At 40.6% G+C, this 24,751-nt stretch overlaps 1 protein-coding gene across 1 annotated transcript in view; it reads left to right on the top strand.

Annotated features, from left to right (window-relative positions):
* The window catches only part of LOC150089170 (uncharacterized), a 437,035-nt gene that overhangs the window by 346,658 nt on the left and 65,626 nt on the right, over window positions 1-24,751 (top strand). The window contains exons 17-18 of the mRNA XM_090389629.1: window positions 6,899-6,997; window positions 11,473-11,574. Coding sequence (XP_090245755.1) covers window positions 6,899-6,997; window positions 11,473-11,574 — 201 coding nt within the window. The remainder of the gene's footprint in view (window positions 1-6,898; window positions 6,998-11,472; window positions 11,575-24,751) is intronic.

Below are 24,751 nucleotides of genomic sequence, written 5' to 3'. Positions count from 1 at the left end.
ATTCATGAACACATCCTCGTTTGATTCCATAATTAAACATTCCTCAAGAGAGCTAAAAGCCAACTCGACAATGCCTACTGTGACTTGAACTCAGAGGCCATTGCTCTTTCGAAAATGTTTCCAGTGAACACACTGCAATGAAAACAATCGCAGGAAGCAGATCTTCCACAATACATATCCACTTATTGAAACTTCAAATGGAAACCGGTTAAGAACGTGCAACGTCAGGACAGCGAAGATTTCCAGGTTTCCAACTACTAGAAGTAAATTTTCTCAGAGCCGTTCATTCAAATGGATAAACAGTTCCCAACGTGGTGTCATGAAGAATGTAATCTACCTGATTTGAGGAAACTAATTCATTCTCATGAAATTTTATATTTAGCTGTTGCAGAAACATTTGTATAGCCATTCCACATACTATTAAAAACGGAAAAATAAAAATTGGATAATTATTTTTATACATATCTCGGATTGCAAAATATCGTTAATTAAAAAGATTTTAATTTGAAATATTATTAATTTAAAACTTTTTCTGATGTGTAACTTAGTGCTTCATTACCTAACTTATTTATTATTATTCATAACACCACTCATAATAATTACGACATCGGAATTCCATTCAGAACTGTGAATAACTTTGCAGTTTTTGTCCTTGTATTGCAGGATTTGAACGTAATAGTTAATTTGTGAAGTTTTAACGAAAACAGAAAACCAGATCTGCGGATCGTTTTAAAGAAATTATTATCTGAACATATATATGTTTCTGTGTTGCTATCTGGTTTTGTAAATATCTGGAAGTAGGTGCAATTCGTGTATGTCTCGCATGGTGATGACGATCAAACATCAGACTGGTCGAATTCCAATTATAATATCCAGGGCGCACCGAACGCGACACCGGCCGCCGGACTAGATTGCTGATCATTATGTCCTGCAAATACCGTTCGGAGATAAATCTCATCCGGGTACAAACCGCTGCAGATGAAAACATCCGATTCTTCCTACAAAACATCAGGCGTGTCAAAAACAAACTAGGTGCTCTATTCGATCTACTTTACTGCGCAGAGTATGATTTTGGAATTCTTATTGAAACCTGGCTCAGAGATGGAATTAAAATTGCTACCTTCACCTCAAATCTTGGTTACCACACATTGGCTGCGAATAGAATTGGGAGACGAAATGGCGGTGTAGCAATCTGTCAAAGGAGCACACTCCCCCTGATTAAGGCTGCCAGTTATCCAGAAGAAAATGTAGAAGCAGTTCTCTGAATTTAGCGAGTTGCTGGAATTTCGATCTCTATGTGTGCCCTTTATTCCCCTCCACTGGTTTCTGAGGATTGTATACTCAATCTGACGGCACGGCTTTCATCTACAATCAATCATCGTCAAAAGCTCATCATCCTCCGGGACTTTAACCTTTTACTGCCAGCCACAAAGAAGCTCCTAGATACACTGACCTTGAGCATGTCAAATATGGCCATTGGTCTTATTGATGTTCCTCAATCAAATGGTGATGCCACCCTACAGCGAATCTTCTCAAACTGTTCGATAAAAGAAACCACGATCATAACCGATAATTTCTTCCCGTCTGACCACGATCCGATCGCCGCCATAATATTACTGCAAGCACCTAAGGATGAACGTTCGCCACTACAAGCTACAAACACTGTCACGAGGATCTACAGTCCCAAATATATCAACATTGAAAAAGTTGCTACCCTTTTCCAACATTACTCATGGAACGTACTTGCTGAGCTGAACATCAGTGAGGCTGCCTACTGGCTTTCAAGATGGATGGAATTCATTTAAAGTTCTGCAATGTCCAAAATATGCATCCTTAGTCCCGCTCAAAGCCATGGTGAAATGACCTCCCGACAAAGGCCCTCAACAAAAAACAGGCAGCCCATACCTCCTACAAGAAGTCGCCTTCAGAAGTCTCATATGCCAAATTTTCCAACCAAGAATGGATTTCCAGAGGACCCAACAATCAGCTATTGACAATTTCATGAACGGCCGGCTGTCCAGGGTCAAACGTGTGTGGTCCACAAGTCATACTTGCACTCCCTCCGTCTTTAGATGTCCAGAAGGGTGTGAGCATGTGCTGCGTTTTAAGAGAGATAACTGCGTGTCCGAAGACTACCCTTGGAATGAAGCGGTTAACGTTTCGCCACCTACCATTAATATTGAAATTTCAGAAGAACAGCTAATAAAAGTAATAAATTCACTACTTGACAAGTCCAGCATAGGAATTGGCGCAATACCTCTTTATAGTCTCAAAACTGTTTCCTATTTCATCAGCAGGGAGCTCACCCATCTCTACAACAAAGTGCTCAAACATGCACAGGTTCCTTCAAGCTGGTTGGGCTTAGAGTTGTGGCAGTTCCAAAAAAGCCTCATGCGAAATCACCTGCGGATTTCAGGCCGATATCAATCGCCTCTCCCTTCCTGAAATGCCTCGAGAAGTGTATCTATAACGAGGTTGCACTCGCGATCTTTGCACTGAGGCCCGACCATGCCCATTATGCCATGCCTAATAGATCTACTGTAATCTACCTACAGTCCTTATCACAGAAAATACTTCACGCCTAGAATAACGACGAAGATCTTCACACCATTTTGCTGGACGTGAAATCTGCTTTCGACTCATTCCAAATCACGCCCTTCTTGCCTTACTAGGAAGATTCTACGGGTTATCTGGCAATATACTCGAGATCCTCAAAAGCCTTCTATTTCGGATAATGCTTCACTTCACAGGTAATGGCATTTCCAGTATGCAAGAGCGTAAATGTAGGAATCCCACAAGCCCTGCTATTTGCTGCAATATTCGTTCCACTTAAAGATCAAGTGGTGATTCAGAAACTGTAAACAGCTACCTAAACACATTCTGTCAATATGCTAAATTTCTTTGGCCTATCAGTAAATCTTGAGAAGTCAAGATATCTCATCTTTACTCCAAGTCGAATGACGTCTACTGATACTGCATCATCCTTACTTCCGGAATTAGCAGGAAGTGTTCTGACTCTCACTGACAGTGTCAAATTCCTAGGAGTAATACTTCATGCGAACCTCACCTATAAACAGCAGAACCAAGCTCAGTATTCCAAAGTCTTGCGAGCCTTCTGGAGAATGAAAATAGATCTGTGCAAAACTTACAAGAAACAAATAATCAGGAAATACCTCGCAACTTACTTCAGTATTGTGCTCTCCTATGCGATGGAAGTTTGATCTGCCGCATCCCCCACTAGCCTCAAGAAATTATGAGGTCTCGAATTCTGGGTGCTGAAGTGAACCAACTTGTGGTCTCATCAGATCTACACGACATCCAAATCAGCACTTCACGGCGATATTCAATACACGCCCACAATCCACAGAGCTTATGTGATAAAAATAAAAACATTCCTTCATTTGTGTTCATCTAAGCATGATTACATGAACATCTGGAACACGGTTGGCTGGCGTTTGCCAGGAAGGCACCTCCATAGTACCTCCTTGTGCTCAAGGCTCCAGCGGTTACAAAATTTCAAGAGACACTTCCCAAATGTGACTCTCAACTCGCTCAACGTCGACATCTGGTCTATTGACAAGTCGTATCGCGATGACATCTTGATCTATCTTTCTGTTTGTAAATTACAGTGATTTTTTACTTGTTTTTTTTTTTTTTTAGGAGCATTAGCAACTAAGGCCATATTGCTTCGGGGATATGCGGTGGTCATTCCCTGACCTTTCCGCATCCTCCGTATTTGATGGGCACGGGCTCGAACCCTAGTCTAATCAAGAAGCGTGTGCTATGCACTGCTGCTCCTGCCCACCTGGCTACGGAGGCGCCGTAAATTACAGTTGTGCCAGTCCTAGTCTGCCGATGTCAGTTTAGATTCTGCCCAACTTGTAGTCCTTTTTCATTTTAAACACTCTTACTTTTTGTTATCTTTATTCGTTCTTTTATTAACTTAACTTCGTAATGTAGCTTAACTTTGTATTTTGTGTTTGTTCACTTGTATAAACAATGTATTGTAAGATTGCTCTGGTTATCTGTGTAAGGAGGCACGAATGTATACGATTTCTGTTAATAAAGAATTATTATTATTATTACTTGAACTGATTCCATTTTAAGTGAACGATACGTGTTTCTATTTCTTTGTTGTTAGAGCACTACATGCAGCTGAGAAAAATTGGTATTTTATCTTGAGAAATAAAAAAAGCCACTGTATTTTCACAAAGTTATGTTATCTCATAATACACACAGGCTGGTTCGTGAAATTTGAACTTCACAATGCATTTAGTTTCCCCTCCTGCCTTTGTAATTCCGTTATTGTAATAAAACAGAATGGTTTATTGAAAAGTAGCTTTTACTATGTTAGTGTTGGTGTCTATCTAGAATTCTATATGGCTTAGCACTCATTCTGTAAACATATGCCAGTGATAAATATTTAGTTTCGATTACAAATAATATTTACAAGAAAAGATATTGCATACTAGCAAAATAAGTAACAGAACCAGAACCTCGTTCATAAATTGTGCTGCTTATTATGCTGAGCTCTTTGTATAAATTTGGTAATGTACACTGGTGTTCAAAGAAAGTGCATCACTCCATAAAATTGTAATTGTCGTCCGAATAACGTAACTATATGGCAATATTTCTTACAGATTGCATCAGATAAAATTTACACGAGTAGATGATGACGTAATATTGCATCAGCTGTTACTTTCAGCTATATAAGCACGCTCTGAAATAGTTGCAGTCATTCCTTGATTGTGTCAGGATGGCGAGTTACGTGCAGTTGACACCACGAAGAAAGAGTGCTTTGTTGCTTTACGTGAGGAAGGATGTTCTTCCCGTCATATTGCTTATAAAGTGTCTTGTAATCAGTCGACAGTGAGTATCTTTCCAAACTCGACAATACTGGTTCTGCTGGTAGGTAAAAAGGAAACGGACGCAAACGAGTCTACGCCAAAACAGGACCCCGTTTTGAAGCGCTTATGCCTAAAAGAACCGTAAAGCTTCTTCGTGTGAGCTGAAAAGAGAATGGGAAGAACATACAGGAGTGGTAGCAAGTGCAGTAACAGTTAGAAGACGCCTCTTCAAAAATGGACTTGCAGCCCGTCGTCCTAAGAAGAAACCCCTCCTCACACAGAAAATGAAAAATACCCGATTAATTTGGTGTAAGGAGCATGTCAAGTTAACCCCCGAGCAGTGGAAGTCAGTTATTTTCTCGGATGAGAAGAAATTCAACTTGCATGGCTCTAATGGAAGACAAACGATTCGCAGTAGATGTGGTGAAGAACACCATCCAGAATTATGGTGTCTACAGTGGAATTCCCTACCAGCCAAATGATATGGGAGTGCATTTCGTATCGCGGAGTAAGTCACCTGCAGTTTATAAAAGGTTCCGTAAATGACAATGGATACCTGTCTGTATTGGAAGGCAAATTACTGCCAACCATTAGAGACTATTTGAACCTGCCAAGTAACTGCATCTTTCAGGACGACTCTGTTACTTGTCATCCGGTGAAAAGTGTAAGCAGGCACTTCTGTAGTTAATTTAGCTTCATTTCTGCATTAGAGGTTCGACAGTAATGTGTCTACGTTTGTTACAGGTGAAAAAATGGTTGGAAGAACGGTCTTTACAACTCTTTGCTGACCCGAGTCCTATAGAGAACTGTTCGCATCGTGTGGAATCTGCAGTTGCCAGAAAGAAACCAAAGATCCTTCTTGAACTTCATTAAGCTATGATTCGTGTTTGGAAGCACAAACTATCAGTTGATTATCTTCAGAAATTGATGTTGTCAATGCCTCGACGGTGTGCTGCTGTCATCAGAGGCGGTCAACTAAATATTAGTTTGCACCTGGTGAACTATTCATTTTGTTTTCCATTTAAAATATAAAATGAAGCAAATTCGGGGCTTCCGATAACATTTCAGCCATAATTGTGGTGTCTATCAAAACTGTTGTATAAAGGTTGCAAATGCTCATTTTGGAATATTTTGAGAGCACCTGTCAAATACTACTTAACTTTGCCTTAACTGTTGATAAATATCTTTTGTTTATATTTGTATTTGTGATGCTAATCATTAATGTAACTTAGCATTAGCAAAGGCACATGATGCAAGAAAGCAAGCTTATATAGCATCAGCCAAAAAAAAAAAAAAAAAAAACCCTTATCTCACCCATCCACTCGCTCCAAATGTTTGTCCAGTTCTGCCTTGAATCTGTTTAAGCTATCAACTTCCACAACGACAGATGGGAGTTTGTTCCACCAATCAACCACCCGCTGGCTAAAGGCAAACTTCCGCACAATCTATCCTACAACCGTCTTTCCTCAATTTGAATTTATTCCCTCTCAGGCGATTATTCTGTGCAAGAGGAAGAATCCCATCCGCATTGAACATGCTCAAACCATTCTTTATACGCCTCAATCAGATCACCTTGCAGGTGCCTAGTCTCCAGACACTGTAATTTGCAAAACTTAAGCCTTTCTTCGTAAGAGCAACCCTTTGTTCCATTCACTAATCTTGTTACCCTTCTCTATACTCGTTCCAACAGCTCTACATCCTTCTTAAAATGAGGCCCCCAGACCTGTATACAGTACTCAAGGTGTGGCCTGACGATTGCCTTATACAAGGGGATAATCACATTATCCCTGCTAGAAAAATTCCTGTATATACCATCGCGAAAAAGGGTTAGAAATGTGAAATTCCTAGGTGATGCACTTTCTCTGAATACCAGTGTATATATTGATTTATGTATGTATTTATTTATTTAAAATCCCATTAAGGTAGGCAGGGACTAATAACGTACTTTTTTTAAATTAAATGTATATAATGCTGAATTTACAGAAACTGTACATACTAATTTAGAGGAAAAATACCATTCTAAATATCGAACCCAATTTTTTATTCTTCAGAGTAAACAGACAGCTCTCCATCTGGCTGCTGAACGTGGTCAACTTGAAGTTTGCAAGACCCTGTTTGATCTTAAATCAGATGCTAATGCTATAGACAATGTAAGTACTTTCTCTAAGTTGTGTAAAATAAACAAAAATGTGTGACAGAAGAATGTACTAATCATGTGCAGGCGTGAGAATGATAAAACTGCGTAACTCAAGCTGCTTGCTTGAGCTGAGGAAACATCGAGCAGTTCCTCATACTGAAAATTTCATACGTCTAGTGCACAGACCATACTCTGAGGCGATGTACACACTGTAGTCACAAGCATTTTTTCAGGAATTTCCTTCGAAAATAATATTTAATTGATTAAAGATTTCATTTTTATTTGCATAAAAATGTATTACGGCTGTTCCACATTTAAGCATATAAAAATGTAACAGCCGTAATAAATAATTGCATAAAAATAAACTTTTTTAAACAAGGAATAATTCTCAAAATAATTCTCAGTACGTTATATTACAAAAAGTAACCGGACATCAGCTGGTTTTATTCATATAATAGTCGTATTGGCCAGTTTGGACTTAATTATACATTGTATTTTGTTCGACAGACTCCGAACCAATTTTTGATAACAGAAAGGCGGTATTTTGGTCCATTCTTCCTTCAACATGGCAATCACTTCAGCTTCTAAATGCGGGCATGCTAACCAACAACGTTACAGTTCATTTAAAGGTGTTCAGTGGGGCTCTGGGCAAAACAGTGAGGTCCTCGCGGTAGCACAGATGTTTTCCACTCTGTGTGGGTAGAAATCTGCGCTTCGTTGCCTAGACCAACATGCCCACAGATCTGTATCCACCCATACCGGGCGAAAAAGATCTGGATTCGATCCCGTCAATGACGCGATAAACTTTTATGGGCTTTTTCACAATGTGACTGAGTTTCAGTCTCAGCCGAGGGTTGCATGGCTTTTTCTCCCGCAAACTCGGGTTTTCTTCCTTAAACAATTAAATCTGCCATAATATACAGACAGAATATAACTGTAGTTTCTTTGGCGCTTAATAATAATAAAAAACATAACAATGTAGCTTTTGCACGCTCCTGTCGTCAAGTAACCAACCATGTCGTCTGGATGGGGGTTCTTTATCTAAAGGGCTTATCCAAACCTCTTATTTTGTGAAAAAAAAAAAAAAAAAAAGGTTTGGTGGAATTTAACAGACAATTTTTACCGGATGACCCTTAGCTGAAATTCTTCTCGAGCGAGCCTCTTGTTAATAAATTAACAGCCCGATCCTGGTTGTCAAGCTGAAACAGAGAGTCATTCCCATATTATTGCTATAGCGCAAAAAATAGCGAAATTGTGCAGAATGTCATTGTACCGCATAGGGTTCTTAACAACGACTAATGGTCCAGGCAACGAGTGTACCTCCGTCCATCTTTACATTTGAGCGATGCACGTAGGAAAATGACTCATGAACGCTCACCCGACCGTAAATAATACAACTTCCCAACGAATATGGCTAGTCCGATACAGAAGAAAAGCGCTAACGCCGATAAGACCACATGCAGTCAGTGTCGGAAGCTTGCTTCGCTGACTGTTCAATGTGTCAGCTGCTCGATTCTCCTAGGGGCCTGCTGTGTCAATAAACTATCAAAGTTGCCATTCCCAAAGAGGAAACTCTACCTATGCCAGGCATGCAAAATGCATGCACATAAGAAATTTTCACAAAACAAAGTGATGAAAACCAAAGGAAATGCAAGTGAGCCTGATAATTCTAGTAAAATTGACGGATCCAACTCTCTATCAAATGCAGAAGAAGGCAAAGATACCGGCAGTCCTGCTGCTCTGCACAGCTCTGAAATCTCAAAAGCACATAATACATCTTCTTCCTCTTCAGGAGTAATTCATGACGAGAAGCGCAATATCTATATACAATCTGCTGCAAATGATAGTTGCAATCTTAATAACAACTATGTAGTAGTCCCCAGTAATCCAGTTACCTCCAAACCGGATTTGATTTTTTTTAATAATGGGAGGAGAAGGCGGCATTTCAGTGATAGTCATATGTATGCCAGCCAGCGTGGTACGCAAAACTTCGCTGAAGGTAGTACTAACCAAGAAAAATGTATAGGTCTCTTGAAATGCCCTCCCCACAAACTTTGGGAGGATGCTGAAGATGACGAGGAAATTCTCACTTTGCTGAGCAATAACATACCCAGTCTCTAGATAATCCCTATATTGAGACGTAAAGTGGACTGTTGCTTAAACAGTGACAACAGTGTGATCCCTAAAACTGCTTCGCTCTGTATAACACGTTACTGGAGATCCCTTGAGAATATGTTGTATGAATTGATAATAGAAAATCAACAACTTAAAGCCGCAAACGAAAAACTCCAGTTGACAAACTCTACACTAACTGCGGCTGTCAACAGTCCTGCTCTCATACCTACGGATGTCCAGACATCCTTACAGGTGGGTTCACAGATATGGCTGTGGACTCACCTGCAAGCACCGAACAATTATTACATGTAGCTGCGGTAAAAATGCCCAAAATAACTACTCCTGAACATAAACACATGCTCATCATTACAGCTGGAGAGGGCTGCGACATTGCTGACAGTGATGGAGTTTGTTTGTTATTTCGTTTTTAGGAGCATTAGCAACTAAGGCCATATTGCTCCCGGAATATGCGATGGTCATTCCCTGACCTTTCCGCATCCTCTGTATTTGGTGGTGACGGGCTCGAACCCCGGTCTAATCAAGAAGCGTGTTCTACGCACTGTTGCTCCTTCCCACCTGACTACGGAGGCGCCCCAGTGATGGAGTGAAAAACAAAATTCTTCAGACTATGAAATCAAAGCTAGGTAATGTCAAGATTAAAAGTATCCGCAAGATCAGAGACAAAGGAATAATTCTTGAAACAGCCACGAAATCTGATTTAGAAAAGATAAAGTCCTGCGGAACCAAAGTGGATACTAGTCTTGTCTTCGAGACCCCCAAGCTTCTCGGGCCCAGCTTGATAGTATTTGATGTAGAAAGCTCCATTCAAAAGGATGACTCATTAATGAAATCTACAACAGGAATCTTTATGAATCTCACTAAACAACCCAGAGCGGGACTTCATCCCAGGAATGCTTAAAATACCAATTGGACAACTAAACTCACCACCGGGATCTGTCCCAGATGTGACAATCCACGGACTTGACAAAACAACAGACAAACTGCTACCATACCTTACTGGCGATCTGTGCTGGCTCCCTTGCCCGGCCCACTTTCCTCCTCTTCTCCCTGGCGGAGGGAGGGAGGTGGCAGTCCTCCAGTCTCCTCCCCTCCCTGCCACCCCTCTTTTCCCTTCTGGTGGGGCATGGGCATGCCAACTGACATCAACCTGTGGTCGCCTTCCCTATTTACCCTATACTTCTGTCTTCAGGCTCCCTCCGCTTTTCTACCTGCACGTAAGCGAATGTCCCACACGTCAAAAATTAAATTTCGCCAAAATTAAATTGCACACCATTTCGGCCTCTCAAACTCTAGCGACGCCTCCTGCACGCGATCTTTTTTTTTTTTAGGTCATAACCACTGAAATCTCAGGACATGGCAGAGTAAATAGTAAATATCTAAACTATTGGGTACCTGGTCTGCCTCCAAGGGGCTGAGTGCGGGCAACGCTGGGCTTCAGCAGGGGTTCAGCGATTAAATGGCCAGAAGAACAACGATACACAAGACTATACTCACAAGATCCACACACTTTTAAATCTCTGGCCTTTCCAGTGAACTAGTACAACAACAATGAAATCAACGCGGAGATGGGGGGGTGCCGTTTGACAATAAACACAATCTACACTCAAGCGGAACCCCTGGGACCGTCACACGATGAACACTTTACACTCAAGCGGCCGAAAATGGGATTATGGTAGGAAGCATGTTTTTTTGGTATGTATTCTACAAAGAGTAAAAACGCGGTTTTGGGGGTGATCCCCCGGTGCCGCCAGACAAAAAACAGTATGTCACTATGATCGATATCTAATCAGGAAATAATCTGTGTAATTATTTACCTGTGCATTTGAAGTGCACGGCATTCAATCACTATGTAATTATTTACCTGCGTTTACGTAGGTCAGTTAGGAAAAGGCCTTTTGCTTCGGGTTTCATAATGCATGAGGAATATTGTTGCATCCCAAAGAGTAGGACTAAAATATTTAACTGAAATATTTATAAACTATACAAATATTTAAAATATTTACAAAATAGAAAACTAAAGTACTGTATTTACAAATATACAATATTCATTAATATATAAAAACATTATAATGGAACATCAAATGTTAGACAGTGAAGTACGAGGTTGTTGAACGTTATGGAGGTAGTTGTCAATAATTACTGTAACGGTATTTGTAGTGACGTAATTGCCTCGCTCTCTTCTCCCATTGGCTCGAATAAATATTAGAAGGAAAACTTTTTTTTAATGTATAGAGAGATATTATATTTCTGATATTACATAGTAATTATTTTCATTCCTGTATTCTGATAGCACTAAAGTTTTATTATATATGCTGTGGTTAAGTCACGAATTTTTTTGTTTATTTTCTATAGCAAGGCCAGACACCTCTTCTATTAGCAGCAGAAAATGATCATTCGGAAGTGGTAAAGTTATTTTTACAGCAAAAACCTGAACTAGTAACAATGGCCAATTCCGTGAGTAAACAAATTTTGAGAGTTTACTTTTTAAAAAAATTAAGATTTATTTTAAAAATGTACATATTTTAAATTTATAGCTGTTTGTTATCCGCTCTTTTCCTTTAAATAATTGGTTTGCACACCTATTACGATGGCCATTGCCTAGTCATGAAAGTGACAGAATTCTGTACAGTATTTTGTAAATACGTAGCTGTACATCTCAGTAAAGATCATTTATACAATATACTACTGTAGTACAATAATCAATTACAATTCCTTTTTTTTCTTTTTTTTTTATGAAACCCCCCATACATGAAAGGTATTAGAACCCATAGTACTTCATACCGTGCGTAGGTTGAGAAGTTGAAAGGAGGTACAGTAAACACTCGATTTAACGAATCTCGGATTTAACAGACCGTACAAATAATAATACAGCAATGTACATATTAATCTCGACCATATATTTTTTTTTAGTTTATACAAAACTTCGGTGTTATTATTAATTAAAAATTAATAATAATTACCTATTTCCCTTATTTCCCTTATTGTTTTGATAATTACTTACTTTTATTTTTATAATCAAATCAGGAAATTGTTTTTTATTCTTTCTGAAAACGTGTTCAAATAGCCGTTTTCCCAGATTACAGATAAGAGCAGGCGGTGACTTGACTTGCGAGCTGAACGTGACTCGGGACGCTAAACTGCAGGTCTACGACTCGCTTTGTTTCGGTCTCAGTCTGCCTCGAGCTATCGTGCAGTCAAGTTGTATACAGAGTGTTTCTGAGATTTCTGAATTGTGACTTTATTTATTAAATAATTTTGCAGTCCTTACAATTTAAAATGGCATCAAGTAATAGAGGAGTTAAAAGAAAACGTGAACTTAAATGTGGCATAGAAATTAGAGCTAATTGAGAAATTAGAACAAGGCCTCTCTGTAGCACGTGTTTGTGAAATTTACAGCGTAAAAAAACAAACTGTTTCTGATATCCATAAATCAAAGGCCAAATTGCAACATAATTTTATATTGTACAGTACTGTATATTGTATTGAAGCTTTTTTTTTACATTAAGAACAATAAAAAAGTGCCCCCCCCAGGTTACATTCGATCTAACGGACTTTCGGAATTAACGGACACCCCTTCTCCCCTATTAGTGCATTAAATCGAGAGTTTGCTGTACTTGTTCACTTAGACTTGAATTTCCGTAGATTGTAATTTTCGGGAAATACGGGTATGGGAAGTTGTCTCAGAAAACGGACGTTGAAGGAATAAATGAGGAAGAAGAAAAGTTGGTTTTTCAAATTCTGAGAGTTTGAAGTTGGACAGTAATAAGGATGCTGACCGTTTACGGCACGTGTTTGGACTGGTTTGGAAGAGAGAGTGGGAATTATAGAAACCAATTCAGAAGAACAGTGCCCATGAAAGTATCTTAAAAAAGGAATGTAGTAGAAACAGAACGTGGTACACAGAGAGTGGAGAGACTTTGTAAGAGATGGTTCAGTAATGAACCTAATTGCCCTGTTTTGAATGAAGTCTAGATGCCTGATTGAGGTTATGGTGGCATAGTATTTTGTGGAAGGCACCACCGGTGATTTCCCACATCTGCGCCATGGTACTTTGTGAAGAAGTACAGGGCTCTGTAAAAGCCAGAAAAAGTGTAATGTCTGGTTTCTGTCAGAGTAGTGTTATATTTTGTTGTTTCTTGGCCGCAGGACCCCCAAAGTGTAAAAGTTTGTTTAGGGTCAAACGGCACCAGGGGTTTCCCCCATCTCCGCGTTGCTTTCATTGTGGGTGTACCAGTTTGCTGGGAAGGCCAGATTTAAAAGTGTATGGATATTGTACATGTGTAGTGTTGTGTTCTGTTGTTCGTCTGGCCGTTTAGCCGCTGGACCCCTACTGAGGACCAACGTTGCCCACACTTGGCCCCGTGGAGGCAGACCAGGTACACCAGTATTTTTAGATAAGTACTCTGGCAGGTCCTGCCACCTAATTTCCTGAGATTTCAGTGCTAGGACCTATATATAAAAAAGGGGGAGGGTGCAGGATAAACGCTTGAATCTAGTTAGGCCGAAAGAGGTTGCAAGTGTGTCGAGTTTGGCATTTAAAATTTTTCCTTGTGTGGGGCATTCGCTTTTCGCTGGAGATATAGGTAGAGTAGGGGGAGAGACGGAAGGCTGGTGGAAAAAGACAGAAATATGGGGTCAATAGGGAAGGCGACCCAGGTATATCAGTGGGGCATGCCCTTGCCCCACCAGATGGAAAAGAGGGGGTGGTGGGGAAGGGGAAGAAAGACCTTCCCCTCACTCCACCAGGGATGGGGAGAGCAAGTGGGCTGGGAAAGGGAGCCCCGCCCAGTTCGCCATAGCGGCAATTTGCAGTGCCCTCCAGCAAGTGCAGTCTGATGATGACTCGTTGGTGGGGCCTAGTCCTTTTCTAGGTGTGGGGGTTCATCCTGGCTGGAGCCACTCCCATTGGTTCCTAGGTCGATGCTCTTTCATTTATTCTGCTGCATATTACGCCATTTGTCCTTAGTATTTTGCGATCCTTTCCTCTGTGTTGATGTTTTATCAGTTTGCCTTTATTTATTATTTGTGGTCATCTATTCGTTGTGGATGGCCATTTCTGTTCGTCGTCTATTGAAGACGTCAAGTGCAAATCGGCTGAGGGCTTTGTATTCATCTTCTGAATCCAGTAGATGGTACTCTTGATTTTTCGGCAAGTATCGAATCTCAGTTATAAGTCTACTTCTGTGTTCTTCGTAGCATTCACAGTCGTGCATAATATGCTGCCAGGTTTCAGATTCTCCACAGGTGCATATGAACTCTTCTATTATTCCGACTGCGTTACAGTGCGTCCCACTGTAAACTCCAGTTTACAGTGGGACCCTGCGTTGCCCGCCACCACCACTACCACTGGGAGATGAGCCAGGCTGCCCATCATACTCTGGTTAGTCTCCGCCAGGGTTGCCTTAGCTTCCTGACGGTGACCAAGTTTAAAAAAAAAGAGAGATAGGAGAACATGAAGAATGGGATATAGAAGAAGAAGGGATTAAAGGGGAAAGAGTGCGGGTGGTTAGACAGGTAAGAGTAAATCCACTCAAGTTTAGGACAAATGAGGAACAGCGAGGGTTGAAAAGTCACAGGAGCAGATGCTCCTGTGTGAGTGCCATTGGCCTTGAGCTTTGCAAATCGCGCAGTCCGAGGAGTGCCTGCAATACCGCACCATGGATGGTGCCAGCAGTGATCCTACCCATGTTGGGTTAGCCTGAACTTTGCGAATCCCGCACTATGGATGGTGCCAGCAGTTATCCTACCCATGTTGGGTTAGCCTGAACTTTGCGAATTCCGCACTCTGAGTCGTGCCGGCAGTCCCGCACCAAGGACGGTGCTAGCAGACAATCCTACCCATAATGGGTTAGCGTGAGCTTTACGAATACCGCACTCCGAGGGTTACTAGCAATCCCACACCTAGGATGCAAGCAGTATATCCTACCCTAAATGGGTTTGCTGGAGTTCAGTGTTATGTCACAGGTTTGGAAGTTTTCTGCTCAAGTTTGATTTGGTCCCAAGGGTGTAGTGTTCAACGTAGTGCTAAGTTCGGCTATTCTGGCTCTTCTTAGGGCAAAAACTTCCTGCGTATAGGTTGCAAGTGCTTTGTCGGAACTTTTTGTTAACCCCTGGCACCACCATGCCGTGACGGGACTAATTGTATGTCTATCATTGCTGCAATTAAAGATTCTATATATATATATATATTTCTTCTTGTAGGAGAGAGAGGACTCACTGTTTCGTGGATTGTTCTGTATTTCTGTGAGGAACTTAACCCTGCTGTTTTTGTAGGTCGGGCTCATACATGAGGCGTCCCCAGGACTCTTCTTCGACGCAGTGGCATTGCTGGTCTCTATCTATGCCCATGGCTGTCAACGTTTTTGGGAAGGGACCATGTTCCATGATTAAGAAGGTTACTTGCAGCCCAGGCGAGTACCAGGGAGGAGGCTTTGGGTGGGTTACTTTGATTGTTGGTATGGATCATCGGGTGATTTCTCCTTTCGGTGAGTTCTCCATGACTATTGCCATAATTCCAGTAGGTGTTGGGTGATGCGCTTTTCTCTTATGTCACGTCGTTTGTTAAAGTTAGCTGTAAATTTAGTAGGCTTGTTTGTACTCCTTTCTTTAACCGGAAGAATAAGACTCTTTTGACAACCTCAAAGTACTTCGGTTGACATCCAGTGAGCACCTGCAGTGCAGGGGTGCTGACAATGCGGCACGCCCTGCAGATTGATAAAAGCATAAACCTTTGTATTGAGTTTAGCTTTCGCTTTTTTCTCTCCAGCGTGGCTTATTTACACCATGTTTTTTATATTGTACTTAATACGTAGTCATATAGTTATAGTTACGCTGGTTATTTTTTATTTTAATTTAGATAAAGAGTTTTTGTGGATTTTACTTACGATAGGTAAAACCGTTATTTTTGTTCGATTTTTGTAGCCATTGTTTTTGTATTTAAAGTTTTTGTAGGGAATTCAAATTTTTTAATTGAGGTAGCTCTAACGCATAATTATATAGTAATACGCTTCACTGTTTCTATTTCATAGTTTCTAATCAAATACTACTGACATTTAATTTATTGATTTTATTAATTTAAACTACCATGCCCCGAACTAGAGCAGCAAAGCAACGGGCACAAAGTGGCAGGAGTGTTGTGACTCGGGGGAGAACTGAGGGGGGCGATTCTCCAACGCGTCACAGCCTAAAAAAATGTGCAACTTGTGAAATGTTTGCCGAACTCTCTGGAACGGAACATGATATTGCCATGGGGGATGTCTTTGTGTGTGCGCGATGTAAGGAGTGTAAGGAAATCAGGCGACAACTCAGCGTTGTTATGGGCCTATATGAGAGTTTGAAGGACAGGGTGGATGCCCTCGAAGGAAATAAATTGAGGGGCCCATCAAGCTCTCAGCTGCCCACATCAACGCCAGAGCTTGCACTTGGTCATCACGCAACACAGCGGCAACCCCCAAGGCAGAATGCGCTGGTCCCACAGGAACTATTAGTTGTTGGTGACTCTATTGTCAGGGAAACGGGCAACATGCTATGTAAAAAGGATAGGTGGAACAGGACCAGGGTATGTCTGCCAGGGGCAAAGGTTGATGACGTTGTAGAGCGGATATCATCTTTCAAGGGCACAAAAGGTGATATAGTTGTACACGTTGGCACTAATGATATTAAGAGTAGGAGACCGGCAGAATTACTCAACAAGTACAGGTCACTGTTGAAAAAAAGCCGAGAATTAGGGTTGAATTTAAAAGTGTCTGCAATTCTGCCCAGACACGATAGGAGGGAGTATATGATGAGAGCCTTGTCGATCAATTCGGCCCTGGAAAGATTGTGCAAGGCTCAAGGGGTAGAATTTTTTTCAGCCTGGACTGTACTTGTTAACAGGAGAGATTGCTTCTACAGGGATGGGATACACTTAAATAGAAAGGGTGCAAGAATATTTGCTGATGCTATCGAGGCAGTGTTAGGTGGGTCGGAAAACTGCTAGCTTGGGGGGATACAAAGACTAATAGTTTAACAGTAACCGCAGGCAGAGGTGAAGGTGATTCTTGCACAACTTCTATTAGAATAAGAAGCGACCTGGAGCGAGGGGTGTTGGGGGTTTCAGGGACGGATGGCAGTCATCCTGGAATAGTTGGGTATATGGGATGTGTTAGGGTAACAAGGAATAGGCATAGGAGCATGTATGCTTGCATGTATACCAATGCTAGAAGTATAGTAAATAAATTTGATGAATTTGAAGTGTTGGTCAAGACATCAAAGGCGGATATTGTTGGGATAGCAGAGACGTGGTGTCACAAAGATATAAGGAATGCAGAACTGGAATTTGGGGAGTACAATGTGTACAGAAAGGATAGACAGGACAGAAAGGGAAGAGGTGTTATGCTGTTAATTAAGAAAAACATAAAATCAAAAGAAGTGCATCCAGTTGATATAGATGGACAGTGCACTGTTGAGTCAGTTTGGTGTGACATAAGCACTGCAAAAGCAAAAATAAGAGTAGGAGTGTGTTATAGGCCTAATGATTCGAATGAGTACAATGAACAATTGTACAGAGAAATAGAGTGGGCCAGTAAATCAGAATGTCTTATAATGGGGGATTTTAACTTCCCAGATATTGACTGGAACTTGTGGGTTGGTCACTCACACACTAATCAGACTTTTGTGGATTTATTGGATGATTGTTTTCTGCAGCAGCATGTTCGAGAGGCAACCAGAGAAAGTAATACTCTTGATCTGGTTATCAGCAGTGATCATTCGTGTATTAAGAATTTGCAGATAAAGGAACCACTAGGTGGCAGTGATCACAATGTGCTGAAGTGGGATTTACTCAAAGAGGTAACTACCGTCAGGGGTAAAGGAAAGGGTTTTTGCTTCCGTAAAGGGGAGTACAGTGGTCTCAGACAGTTTTTAAATTCTGTACAGTGGGATCGACTGACGATGTTACAAACAGTAAATTCTAAGTGGGAAGCATTCAAGGAATTAATCGTGGAAGCTACTAGACTTTTCATACCGATGAAGAAATATTGTTCAAGGTTTAGGCCTAAATGGTTATCAAATGAACTAATGAGACTCGTGACAGAGAAGAAAAATGCATGGGATGCATATAAATTATCAGGCGACGCAGAAGCCTGTAGCAGATATAAGCTAGTCTGTAATCAGGTCACAAAGGAGTTTCGGCAGGCAACGGCGGATTACGAGAAATCTTTGGCAAAAGATGCTAAGAAAAACAGCAAGGATTTCTTTACTTATATAAACTCTAAAAGGAAGGGGCTGAATATGATTGGTCCACTTGACATCGATGGTTCGACTGTTGATGATCCTGCTCAGATAGCAAACAAACTGAATGAGTATTTTGCATCTACATTCACACGTGAGGAATCATTACAGTTTGAAAATGGAAGAAGGTTATCAAATTGTAGCAGAGTGCTTAATGATTTTGTAATAACTGAGAGCAAAGTGGAGGAGAAATTGTTGAAGTTAAACATAAGAAAGGCACCTGGGGCGGATGGGATCTATCCAGTTATATTAAAGGAGGCGGCAAAGCAGCTAAGCAAACCCTTAGCCATAATTATGAGAGCATCCTTGGATTCAGGGGAGGTTCCCACGGACTGGAGATGTGCAAATGTATCCCCAATTCACAAAGGAGGTTCGAAGGGTGACACGAATAATTACAGACCAGTTAGTTTAACTTCTGTTCCGGGTAAAATAATGGAGTCACTGGTTAAAGATGCATTGCAGGATCATCTAGACAAGACTGCAGCAATAATTCAGACACAGCATGGGTTTGTTAAGGGAAAGTCTTGTCTGACAAATTTGATTGGTTATTATGATGTGGTCACAAAGGAACTGGATGCAAAAAATAATTTTGATATCATATACTTGGATTTCAGGAAAGCTTTTGACACTGTTGCGCATGGAAGACTACTGTACAAATTGGAGCAGAATGGTATTAAGGGTAAGTTGCTACAATGGATAAAAGGATGGTTAAGTGGGAGAAGACAGAGGGTGGTAATCAATGGGTGCTGCTCTTCGTGGACTAATGTTATTAGTGGAGTCCCACAGGGTTCGGTGTTGGGTCCACTGTTGTTTTGTATATTTATCAATGATATTGATGAAGGTATATCAGGCTTAATGTCGAAGTTTGCAGATGACACGAAGGTTGGCAGGGTTGTTAATGACAGTAATGGCAGTGTGCTACTGCAACAGGATCTAGATAATTTGGGCAGATGGGCTAAGAAGTGGCAACTGAAGTTTAACCTTGACAAATGCAAAGTACTGCATATGGGTAGAAGTAACCCCAGAGAAACGTACCAACTGTGTGGTACTACACTTAAGGTGGTAGAAAATGAAAAAGACCTGGGAGTAATTGTGCAGTCAGATATGAAATTTTCTGAGCAATGTAGACAGGCTGCTAGGGCAGGTCATGGGGTTTTGTCAATGATATATAGGAATTTTGCTAGCAGGGAAAAGGAGGTGATTGTCCCTCTGTATAAGGCAATGGTCAGGCCACGCCTTGAGTACTGCGTACAGGTCTGGAGGCCTCATTTTAGGAAGGATGTAGATTTGCTTGAGCGTGTACAGAGAAGAGCAACACGATTGGTGAGGGGAATGAAGGGATCCTCTTACCAAGAGAGGCTTAAGTTCTGCAAATTGCAGTGGCTGGGCACCTGCGCGGTGATCTGATTGAGGTCTATAAGGCCTTGAATGGGTTGAGCACGCTGAATTCTGATGGGATCCTCCCACTTGTTCAGAATACGAACCTACGGGGACATAAGTTCAAATTAAGAAAGGATAGATGTAGAATAGATGTGCGGAAATTTGCCTTTAGCCAGCGGGTGGTTAATTGCTGGAACAAACTTTCATCTGTCGTTGTGGAAGTTGATAGGTTAAATAAATTTAAGGAGGAACTGGACAGGCAATTGGAGGGTATGGTGTGATTTTTTTTTTTTTTTTTTTGGCTGATGCTGCATAAGCTCCTACACTTGCTTTCTTGCATCAAGTGCCACTACTACTACTACTACTACTACTACTACTAACCTCAAGGTATATCGGTTGACATCCAGTGAGCACCTGCAATGCAGGGGTGCGAAAGCTAAACTCAATACAAAACCTTTGTATTTAGTTTAGCTTTCGCTTGTTTCTCTCCAGCGTGGCTTGTTTACACCATTTCCATTTATTTCTGCACAGTTATTTACAAATTATATACAAAAACTTACAAAGAAGATATATATACGGTTTTATATTCATTAGCATTCTCATTATACATAAAAAAAACTATGTTATATATGAACACGTGTGTGTATGTGTGTGTGTTTTACCTGTATCAAGGGTGGCTCCTAGGCTTAAGCCCATCTCCACCTTGCACGTCTGTGTTGGCGCAGAAACTCTGCAAAGCTTTTTATCGCTTGCGTACGTCCACCTTGCCACCAGGGAGCAGCCAACACCTAGGCAGCCGCTGCCCACCCCCAGGCACAAGCAGCCAAGCCTGGGTCTACTGTTACCTTTAGTGCCTTGTGCACAAATCTCGCACCCACCGGAGATAGTGCAATACCGGTGGGTGCCAGCAATCCCGTCCCCAGGTTGCCCAAATCTGGACACTAGCAACAAAAAAAAAAAAAAAAAAAAAAAAAAAGAAGGAAGAATATCCAAGCCTCAGCAGCAGCGGATACAGGTCCATTTGGAAAACTCCAATAAACTTAGCGAATAAACTTATTTACATTTGTACAAGAGAATAGAATTTTAACTCTAAATCCTAGCAATGCAATTAAATTTACATATCTTACAACAAGTCATTCTATTTATATTTAATGGGATACAAACATATATTAACTTCTCAGCTGTCAGATTTATATTCTATTTCGGATTTGAGTTCTTAGTCCAAGTATTTTCTTAAAGACCGATTCTGCAAAGGTCTGGAAAGTCTCAAAGTTTGTTTTGTTCTCAACTAGTATTTTTACATAGCGGCAATTTGCAGTGCCCTCTAGCAAGTGCTTTGGGTGGGTTACTACTTAATCAGGTTCCAGGTCAGCTAGACCTGGAACCTGATTAAGTAGCAATACTCGATGGTCTGTATATTGCGGACAAAACAGTAAAACATGGATCCAGTCTTCCATTTGACCACAGGTGCAAAAAGGATCCGGCTCCAAACCTCTGTCGAAAAGTTTGGCCCTCAAAGATCCATGGCCTGTTAATAAATACGTCGTAAACATGCTTGGTGCAAACCATGAAACAGAAGGTTGAGTAGAAGCGAACTCAACATTTTCAATATACTTCTTTGTGACTTCACCATGCACAGACTCATTCCATCTACTTTGCCAAATACTAACCATTTCACTCCATATTCGTTTCCGTTCTGTCTTCATATTACTAACTGGGTCTGTTGTAATTCCCATAATAGATACCTGCAGTCCTTTCTTATGTTTATAAATCATGCCACGGTATAAGATAAATAAATCTAAAGGCAGTTCTCCTCCAAGGATTTGGAGGGCATTGTTTGATACTGTACGAGGGGCATTATTTAGTGCCAGAAGCACTGTCCTTTGAATTGATAAATGTGAAAATCAAAAATAGTAGCTTATTTTTGATTTTCACCTTAACGATGTTCTGGTGCCAAATACCTGCTCCGTACGAAACTATAGGCAGAAATATTGCTTTATAATATAGTTTCATGGTCTTTTTATTCAAACCCCAGTCTTTTTTGGAGATTCTTATGACCGAAGCAGTAAAATTTCTAATTTTTTCCTTCAGTTTGGTGACATGAGGGAGAAAGGTTAATTTATCATCGAGGATTATGCCAAGATATTTGTTTTGAGGAACATAGGTATCTGTGAACCATTCAGTTGAATTCTTGGCGGTCTTCCATAATTAAAGTTGTTTTTAAATGTCATGAAATTTGTTTTACTCGGAGATATCTTGAGCTTGTTGATTTCAGTCCATGCCACCAAATCATCTAAGATGGGTTGAATTTTGTCCTCTAATACCTTACGTGACCTTCCTTTCTATGGCAGTCACGAGATCATCGGCGTAGCCCACCTTTAGAGAATCCTCGTGTGTTCTCGAGCCACTGAGCTAATACGGCATTCCAGAGTCTCCTCTGGAATCCGTATTAGCCCCAACACCGACCCCTGGAGGCATCCTCTCGAAACCTGGGCCTTATAAGACAGATGCTTTGCCTTGACCATGATGTATCTCTCATTAAAGTATGATCTCATTACCCTGTACACATAATTATCACATTTAGCCAGCCCTTAAAGACCTGAGGGCACTCTCCCACCAGAGGGAGTCAAAAGCGCCCTCAAAGTCCACAAAAATTGCCAAAACATATTTAGAAGATGAATGCTGGATAAAGTTAGTCAATGTAAGAATAGCATCGTCAGTGGACCTCCCTTTTTTGAAGCCAAACTGACAGCTTGAGCATAATTGGTTTTCCTCAATTTCTTTAGTATTCTGGGAGCCAGAAGATGTTCGAATAACTTTCCCAGATTAGCAAGTAAGGAAATTGGCCTGTAAGCACGGGGATCGGATGTGTTTTTCCCTGTCTTGTGAAGAATCTTGAGCAATGCCAATTTCCACTGATTTGGGAAGTATCCTTCCAGGAGGCATTTGTTCAAGAGATTAGCAGTACTTGTGGGTATAAGTTGAAAAACTTGACGATAACAAGATTCTCCACAAGGTCAATTCCGGGCATTTCTTGCTGTTTAGTCTAGCTATGGCAGAACCTAACTCCAATAGATTAGAGCACTCAATATCAGTTGAACCCATATACATACTATTTTCAAGACTATCTGGCATTGCTCCAATGTATCCAACTCTGGAATATATTTAGGGAACAGACTTGACACTATAGCATGTACCGTAGAGCTCCAATCCTCAGATTCCGCTCCGTTTATTCTTACTGTATTGTACACTTCTCCACAGAGTTTGTTTCTGGAGATTTTGTAAAACTAATCCCCACGGTTCTGAATTCCCAACCTGTTTGACAAATCCTGGCCAACAATCTATTTTAGCATTAGTTATTTCTTTGTGGTATCTCCTCCGAAGATCTCTATAAGAATCCTTGTATGCTTGAACATCCTGTTTAGACAGATGCCTGTGTTTTTGATATTCCTTCCTTGCGTTCTGAACTTGCGATCTTAAATTTTCAAGATCTGAGTTCCACCAAGGGACAGGAGTTGTCTTGTTGTGTTTTTTCTTCGCTGCATAATCCGTGGCCAGATACAACTGGGTTTGAACAAAATCAACAATCTCCTCAGCCATTAATATATTAAGGGATTCGATCATTTCTGTCGTAAAGACAGTAGAGAGAAAATCTTTAAATTTGTTCCATTTAATACTGTTAATGGAAAATCTCCTAAGATCAGTAAGTTGAAGATCATCGACTCGCTGCCAGGAAGAAGACCATAAACTATGGCACGGTGGTCACTGTTGATTAACTCTGGGACAACATCCCAATGAGAGATACAACAATCAATTTTAACAGAGGTCAGAGTAATATCAACATTGCTTTCACCGTTGTAGGGATTATTAGGCAAATTTTGAACAGTAAGTCCATGAGCAAGAATAACATCTTCCAGGGCCGAACCACGAGTGTCTGTAAAACCACTATGCCACATATTGGATTTTGCATTTACATCACCAGAAATTATCAAGTTTTTCGAGGCAAACTTTGTGCATAAGCTATCTATATTGTGCAGAGCCAGTTGGAAATCTTCTGACTGCGGGAAATAGAGAGAAACGATGTAGAAATTTATAAATTTCGAGGAGACGCGGCTTGTTTACACCATTTTATTTTATTATTTTTTTTATTTATTAACACACAACTGTATATACATTCTCAAGTTATCTTAATCAATTTACATACAATATTAATCAATTTATATACAATATTTATATACAGATTTATATACATGCTCTTATATATACTGTAGTCTTTCTGTACATTGATTGTGTGTGTCCTGATATGAAGGGTGGCTCCTAGACACAAGCCCATCTCCACCTTTTACTCCTGAGAAAGCTCAGAACGTCTGCAAGACAGGCCTGAAAAAAAGAGCATTATGTCAGGCCATTTCGCCACCAGGGATTAACTAACACCTGGATCCACCATTCTCTATGTGTGCTGTAATGCACAAATCCTGCACCTACCGGAAGTAGTGCTATACTGGTAGGTGCCAGCAATCCCGCCCCCAAGGCTGCCCAAACTTGGAGGCCAGCGAAAAAAATAAAAAAATAAAAAAAAATAAAAATAAAAATAAAATAAAAAATAAAAATAAAAATTTTCCAACTAAGAACAATGTACACTTGTTGAAAAAAAAAGCAACATTATACGATTATTTACATGCAAATAGCAAATACATACACTTACATTAACCTAACACTTAGAAACATTAACATTAACATTATCTCCACTTTAGAGTCCATCCACAAATGCAAGCCTGAATTGGGTGTCCAGGAGCAGAAGATCATCTCGCTGTAGACAAGAAACATCCTATAAAGATGACATTACACGAAGTGTTCTGTCGTCAAATGTGCAGCACTTCCCTTAATTGGTATCCTGCAATAGATTTCTTAGCTCCTGTCTTCTTTTAAAAACTTTGGCCGAGAATTCCTGAAGCAAAGCAAAGATGTCCCACCTCTGAAC

This window comes from Mastigoproctus giganteus, chromosome 2, assembly GCF_048544385.1.
Source record: "Mastigoproctus giganteus isolate SK-2022 chromosome 2, ASM4854438v1, whole genome shotgun sequence".
Taxonomy (NCBI): domain Eukaryota; kingdom Metazoa; phylum Arthropoda; class Arachnida; order Uropygi; family Thelyphonidae; genus Mastigoproctus; species Mastigoproctus giganteus.
This window is presented reverse-complemented; position numbering and strand designations above follow the sequence as displayed.